The sequence below is a fragment of the Bufo bufo genome, chromosome 2, assembly GCF_905171765.1.
Source record: "Bufo bufo chromosome 2, aBufBuf1.1, whole genome shotgun sequence".
NCBI lineage: Eukaryota > Metazoa > Chordata > Amphibia > Anura > Bufonidae > Bufo > Bufo bufo.
The window spans coordinates 32,122,360-32,129,291 of record NC_053390.1 but is presented as its reverse complement, the minus strand read 5'-3'; the positions used below and the strand labels follow the sequence as shown (position 1 = coordinate 32,129,291).

General features: G+C 53.2%; 1 protein-coding gene across 1 annotated transcript; it reads right to left on the bottom strand.

Annotated features, from left to right (window-relative positions):
* Positions 1–582: 582 nt before the first annotated feature.
* Positions 583–6,569, bottom strand: SIGMAR1 (sigma non-opioid intracellular receptor 1). Its single transcript, XM_040420850.1, has 4 exons — positions 6,350–6,569; positions 5,784–5,984; positions 2,107–2,199; positions 583–1,213 (listed from the first exon to the last, which is right to left on the bottom strand). The coding sequence occupies exons 1-4, from the start codon at positions 6,495–6,497 to the stop codon at positions 984–986; spliced, it is 672 nt and encodes a 223-aa protein (XP_040276784.1). The 5' UTR covers positions 6,498–6,569; the 3' UTR covers positions 583–983.
* Positions 6,570–6,932: the final 363 nt, after the last annotated feature.

Sequence of the window (6,932 nt, the reverse complement as noted above, 5' to 3'; positions counted from 1 at the left end):
CCGACCCCCTGCACTCTCATCGATCAGCTGATCGAGGTGGTCACGGCCCTCCATGAACCCTTGGGTCAGATGACCTAATGTGCAGCTCAGCTGCAATACCAAGCACAGCCACTATACATGTATGGCGCTGTGCTTGGTAAGTGTGCCGGAGGCTGCAACACTTCCGGCCTCTTCAAACAGTTGGCGGGGGCCAACGCCCCCATCAATATCAAATCCCCAGACAACTCCGAGGCCACAAACGGGACAAAAGAAAATCTGCGTCGTCGGACAACTCCACCACCTAGTGGACAGCAGCCGCCACTGCACTCCCAGCAGGAGCAGTAATTGACCAGTTTTACTATTAAGGGGGTTGTTCAGGATTAGACAAATGGCTGCCTTCTTCCAAAACCATCCCACGGGTTGTGCCTGGTATTGGCGCTCAGCTCCACTGAAGTGAATGGGGCCGAGCTGTAATACCGCACACAACCTGTGACCAGGGGTGGAGCTGTTCTCGGTAGACAGGAGAATTTTCAGTCTTCGATTTTGGCAATAACTCGGCAGCGTCGGCCATTTTGTGTTGCATAAGGAATGTACGAGGCTCCGTTCTGTAGAAATAGCGCAGGTCTTCATGATTTATTAAAAATAATCGGATAATTTGGGAGGTGGCTGATAAAACGAGTCTGTAAGTCTTCAGGCGCATTAATGACGACTAATGCGAGGACGCGAGCTTCCATCTTGTCCCCCCATAGAGAAGGGGCCTCCGATTTGGATCACAGTAATTAACACGGTTTGGGAATTGTGGATTATCGGACGCGATTCTCCAGGGCACAGCGCCGATGATGACCGCGCAGATGGACGGATATGGCGTCTGCTCTGCGGGGTCCTCCCACATCGCGTCCAGACAGCAGCAGACCCATGCGATGACGATGGTCGCTCCTCAGACATGGATGATCTTCGGGTAAATGCTGGAGCCGCCCGTGGTCTCACCTCCAGGAGGGACGTTCTTAGAAGACCCCCAGGTCGGACAGGTAGGTGTGCGCTTCCAGCAGTAAGCCTTTGGTGTACACCCGCACTGTGTAGTAGAAGGTGAGGAAGTCCTGGGTGCTGAAGAAAGTGTCCGCCAGAGCGAAGCCCAAGGTGGAAGGAATGAACCCGCGGCCGTACTCCACCATCCAGGTGCCCGCAGTCCACTGAACGGACGTGGCCTCCCCCACTTCATGCACAATGGTATCTCCTGCACAGAGGGAAAGCACGGCACGTCAAGAACCGTCATCATATACAATAACCCAGCTGTGACCTACCCGCACTACAGGGTGACCTACTGTAAGACCCCAATAATCCAGCATCCCCAGGACTGCCGAGGAGCAAAGATTAGAGAATCATTGGAACAAACCCTCACGTGACAGATACGTCCTAGTGCAGGGATGGCCAACCTGAGGCTCTCCAGATGTTGTAAAACTACAACTCCCAGCATGCCCAGACTGCCAACTATCAGCCTACAGCAGGGCATGCTGGGAATTGTAGTTTTACAACAGCTGGAGAGCCACAGGTTGGCCATGCCTGTCCTAGTGGGTCCAGAAAAGCCTGATCAAGCCCTTAATGTAATCACAGCAGCGCACAACACTGCTGTTCCTCCAGAGCTGCACTCACTATTCTGCTGGTGCAGTCACTGTGTACATACATTACTTATCCTGTACTGATCCTGAGTTACATCCTGTATTATACTCCAGAGCTGCACTCGCTATTCTGCTGGTGCAGTCACTGTGTACATACATTACTTATCCTGTACTGATCCTGAGTTACATCCTGTATTATACTCCAGAGCTGCACTCACTATTCTGCTGGTGCAGTCACTGTGTACATACATTACTTATCCTGTACTGATCCTGAGTTACATCCTGTATTATACTCCAGAGATGCACTCACTATTCTGCTGCTGCAGTCACTGTGTACATACATTACTTATCCTGTACTGATCCTGAGTTACATCGTGTATTATACTCCAGAGCTGCACTCACTATTCTGCTGGTGCAGTCACTGTGTACAGACATTACTTATCCCGAGTTACATGCTGTATTATACTCCAGAGCTGCACTCTTTCTGATCACCACAAGATGCTGTTCTCACCAGGGTAGAAGATCTCGCTCTTCGTTGTCCCCTCTTTCCACTGCCGGAAGGTTCCTGATAATATAGTATCAGAGATTTCTGCCCAGTAGCGTCCTGCAATGAAGGGAACGCAGGTTAGGTACGGTGCACACGTGGAGCGTACGGTAGGTCAGGCACAGGTAAGTCCACACTTCTATAGAGAAAAATAAAGAAAGGATCCCGGAGACAAATAGATTCCTCTTTCAGCTCTTCTTTTTTATTTTGAACAGTAGACAGACATAACCATCGTATACACGGCAGGATGACGCGTTTCGGGTGAGTACCCTTAGTCGTAACAAATTGCTAAATGTGGCCCCTCAATATATAGGAGTAGAAATCACCCCTCCTTGAGGAGGGGTGATTTCTACTCCTATATATTGAGGGGCCACATTTAGCAATTTGTTACGACTAAGGGTACTCACCCGAAACGCGTCATCCTGCCGTGTATACGATGGTTATGTCTGTCTACTGTTCAAAATAAAAAAGAAGAGCTGAAAGAGGAATCTATTTGTCTCCGGGATCCTTTCTTCATTTTTCTCTGCCTGTTACGGGAACACTCCCCCAGGGCCCTGGAGCCGGGACTATACACAAACCAGATAGGTGAGCTGGATTTTCTCCGTTTTCTTTCTTACACACTTCTATAGCTTGGCTTAAAGGGGTTATCCCATGAATAATGTAAAAAAAATCAAAATCAGACATCATATAGGACATGACAACCTCTAAGAAAGCCAGAACCAGCCCTGGACCTCACATGAATCCAGAGGTCTCCCCATTCATTGCAGTGCCCGATTTATATCATGCTGGCAGCTCAAGGGGCGTATCCTTTCTGCTGGCAGCTCAAGGGGCGTGTCCTTTCTGCTGGCAGCTCAAGGGGCGTGTCCTTTCTGCTGGCAGCTCAAGGGGCGTGTCCTTTCTGCTGGCAGCTCAAGGGGCGTGTCCTTTCTGCTGGCAGCTCAAGAGGCGTGTCCTTTCTGCTGGCAGCTCAAGAGGCGTGTCCTTTCTGCTGGCAGCTCAAGAGGCGTGTCCTTTCTGCTGGCAGCTCAAGAGGCGTGTCCATGCTCTCCCTATCACAGCTCAGGGGGCAGTTGAAGGATGAAACTGAGCATGTGCGACCATCTCAGCAGCAGGTCAAAGAAACAAGTGGGTGGCGCGCTATACAGTGCGGTTATAACAGGAGCAGGATCCTCTCGTGCTGTATGTAATCACTCCCCAGCCGCTCATAGAAGGAGGTATATAATGTCCCCGCACGGTCAGGTGACTCCACACACAGAAGCGGCAGCACCCGATAGGACAGGGGTACTCAACTGGCAGACCACCACCTGTCCGGACCGCTGCATGCACCTGGCTGTCGTCTCAACGCTCGGCTCCCCGCGCTCCTCCAGGCCGGCGAAACAGGAAGACTTCTCCCCGCTCAACCATTCAGCGCGGATCTCGCTGCCGTCCTGTGTGGGAGGAGCCTGCAACCCAGAAATCTGCAAAAGCTCCGCCCACACCGTGCTGCAGCGCGATCTGTGAGCTTCAGGAACGGGACAAGGTGAGTAGTTACTGTGTTTGTTTTTAACACAGAGGGGGGCACATTGGGCATTTCAACCATGGAGGGGGCACAGTGCACAGAAAGAATTACTACTATTAAGGGCATTACTACTGTGAAGAGAGCATTGCAATGTGTCAAGGGCACTATGGGATCGCCCTGCTGTGAGGGTGCACTTAGGGGTATCATACTGTCTGAGGGGCATCATTATTGTTAGGGGGGCACTGAAAGGACATTCTTAGGCCTCTTTCACACGAGCGTGTCCGGATAAGGTCCGGATGCGTTGCGGCAAACCCACACGAGTAGGTACCCAATTGCAGTCAGTTTTGACTGCGATTGCGTTCCATTGTTCAGTTTTTATCGCGCGGGTGCAATGCGTTTTGCACGCGTGTGATAAAAAAAACCTGAATGTGGTACCCAGACCCGAACTCCTTCACAGAAGTTCAGATTTGGGTTCAAGGTTGTGTAGATTGTATTATTTCCCCTTATAACATGGTTATAAGGGGAAAATAATAGCATTCTGAATACAGAATGCAAAGTACAATAGCGCTGGAGGGGTTAAAAAAAACAAAAAAAAAAATTATTTAACTCACCTTAATCCACTTGTTCGCGCAGCCGGCATCTCTTCTGTCTTGTTCTGTGAGGAATAGGACCTTTGATGACGTCACTGCGCTCATCACATGATCTGTTACCATGGTGATGGATCATGTGATGATCGCAGTGACGTCACCACAGGTCCTTTTCCTGCGCACAGCAAAGATGAAGACAGAAGAGAAGCCGGCTGCGCGATCAAGTGGATTAAGGCGAGTTCAATATTTTTTTTTTAACCCCTCCAGCCTTATTGTACTATGCACTCTGTATTCAGAATGCTATTATTTTCCCTTATAACCATGGTTTAAGGGGAAATAATAAAGATCAGGTCTCCACCCCGATCGTCTCCTAGCAACCGTGCGTGAAAATCACACCGCATCCGCACTTGCTTGCGATTTTCACGCAAACCCCATTCACTTCTATGGGGCCTGCGTTGCGTGAAAAACGCAGAATATAGAGCATGCTGCGATTTTCACGTAACGCACAAGTGATGCGTGAAAATCATCGCTCATGTGCACAGCCCCATAGAAATTAATGGGTCCGGATTCAGTGCGGGTGCAATGCGTTGACCTCACGCATCGCATCCGCGCGGAAATCTCGCCCGTGTAAAAGAGGCCTTAGTGATTGGTCGGCAGAAAGGACATTAGTCGGGCTCAGAGGTACCCCTGATCTAGGAGATTACAGGTGTGAACGAGGCACATGGGGCATCTCTGCCCTCACTCTCCACAGACTGCTGCAGGCAGGGGATGCAGACCGCTAAGTGGAGAAAGAGGCGTTATTCTCTCTGATAAGAGACATTACAAAGTCTTACATGCACCTGAGCTATTGATTTATGCAAGGATTGCTGACAGCGCAGAGTATTTCAGCACAGCAATGAGATGCAACATGCTGCAGGCAGCAGTCACATGGACGAGGTACAGTTTGCTCTGCGGGGTACGAGCCTCCAGTTTGGGAAAGACAAATTTTCCTCTACAGGTCATGACCACCTCTCTGGTGATCACATGATCATTTAACGGGGGTCGTCCAGGATTGTGATGGTCTATCCTCAGGAAAGGCCGTCTCTACATGTTCGGCCGGGGTCCGACACCCCACCGGTCAGCTGCTCTGCGGTACATCTTTTGTTCCAGTGGCAGAGCTACCTACCGCTGATCAGCAGAGGGTGGAAGATCATGACGACCTAACCCGAGGATAGGACATCAGTTGTAAAGTCCTGGACTACCCCTTTAAGATGGCTCGTATGTCATGTGACATCACAACTGAGGTCTGACATTGGGATTTAGTATCCAAGAGCACTGTGGTATGTGGCCCCCACTTTAACATCCTAGTCTGCTCCTGAGGGAGTCTAGCTGCAGAGGGGTGGATCATACCACTGCAGACACACAGGGGTGCTGACGTCTCACTCCACGAGGCAGAAGCCCCGAGCGCCCGGGGAGGTGACATCTGCGCCTGACACCGTCTCTATCAGCAGAGGACTGACCCTGAACTATGGCATCCTCCTGTGTGTGCGCCAGGTGCGGGGGAGGGGTGCGCTGCTCACCTGAGTGCCCGCTGGTGTCCACCGCCGTCCCGAAGAGCAGCACGTACTCCGTCAGCGAGGCGTGCAGCAGGCACATGGAGCCCATCCAGCCGCCCGCGTTCACAAACACCCACTGCAGGTCCTCGTCCGGCAGGATGTGCCCCGGGTGCTTCTTCCGCAGCTCCAGGATGATCTTGGAGAAGGCAACTTCATAGTCCACACCTGGCGGGAGGGGAGCAGAGGGGTCAGCGGCCGGTAACGGGACCCCCGACTACTCCAGAGGAAGGCCATGCCCCCCACACCAGAACCCCCCCTCCTCCTGAGTAACCCCCAAGTGCCCCCCCCCCTCCTCCTCCTCTGTAGTCCACCCCTCCTCAGTCCCCCCCCCCAGTGCCCACCCTCCTCCTCAGTCCCCCCCCCCCAGTGCCCACCCTCCTCAGTCCCCCCCCCCCAGTGCCCACCCTCCTCCTCCTCAGTCCCCCCCCCCCCAGTGCCCACCCTCCTCCTCCTCAGTCTCCCCCCCCCAGTGCCCACCCTCCTCCTCCTCCTCAGTCCTCCGCCTCCTCCTCACACTCAACGGCAGTTACCCGAGTACTCCTTGGCCAGGCCGGCAATCTCCTCCCGGCTGAACACATAGGACTTGGAGCTGAGCCAGCCTCGGATGACCTGCAGCAGGACGCCCAGCACCGCGATGGCCACGGCCGCCTTCACGGCCCGGGAGAGGCAGCACAGCATGGCTGACGGCGGCTGTACAACCAGCAGACGGGACCCCGGAGCCCGACTACCTACTGCCGCAGGGAACCGCCCACCCAGACACACAGCCAATAGCGTGCGGGCCGCCAGATATCCAGCCAATCAGAGGCGAGCAGGGAATGTGGTGACAGGCGGGAAACTTTGACACACAGCGGCGACTAGTGGTGGGAAGCGGTATGACACCCACACCTGTGCACGGCGAGACCCCCGAAATACGTCACACCCAGTATATACTATATACATCCCCCCTGTGCACGGAGAGCAGCACGTACTCCGTCAGCGAGGCGTGCAGCGGGCACATGGAGCCCCTCCAGCGTTCACAAACACCCACTGCAGGTCCTCGTCCGGCAGGATGTGCCCCGGGGGCTTCTTCCTCAGCTCCAGGATGATCTTGGAGAAGGCAACTTCATAGTCCAC

Bases quoted from the DNA above. Each gene is read 5' to 3' on its own strand.
- SIGMAR1 (XM_040420850.1), bottom strand. From the start codon at position 6,497: ATGCTGTGCTGCCTCTCCCGGGCCGTGAAGGCGGCCGTGGCCATCGCG. The intron at 5,985-6,349 runs GTAACTGCCGTT...CCCTCCCGCCAG, and splicing joins CCTGGCCAAGGAGTACTCGG to GTGTGGACTATGAAGTTGCC. The intron at 2,200-5,783 runs GTGAGCAGCGCA...CCTTCATTGCAG, and splicing joins GGACACCAGCGGGCACTCAG to GACGCTACTGGGCAGAAATC.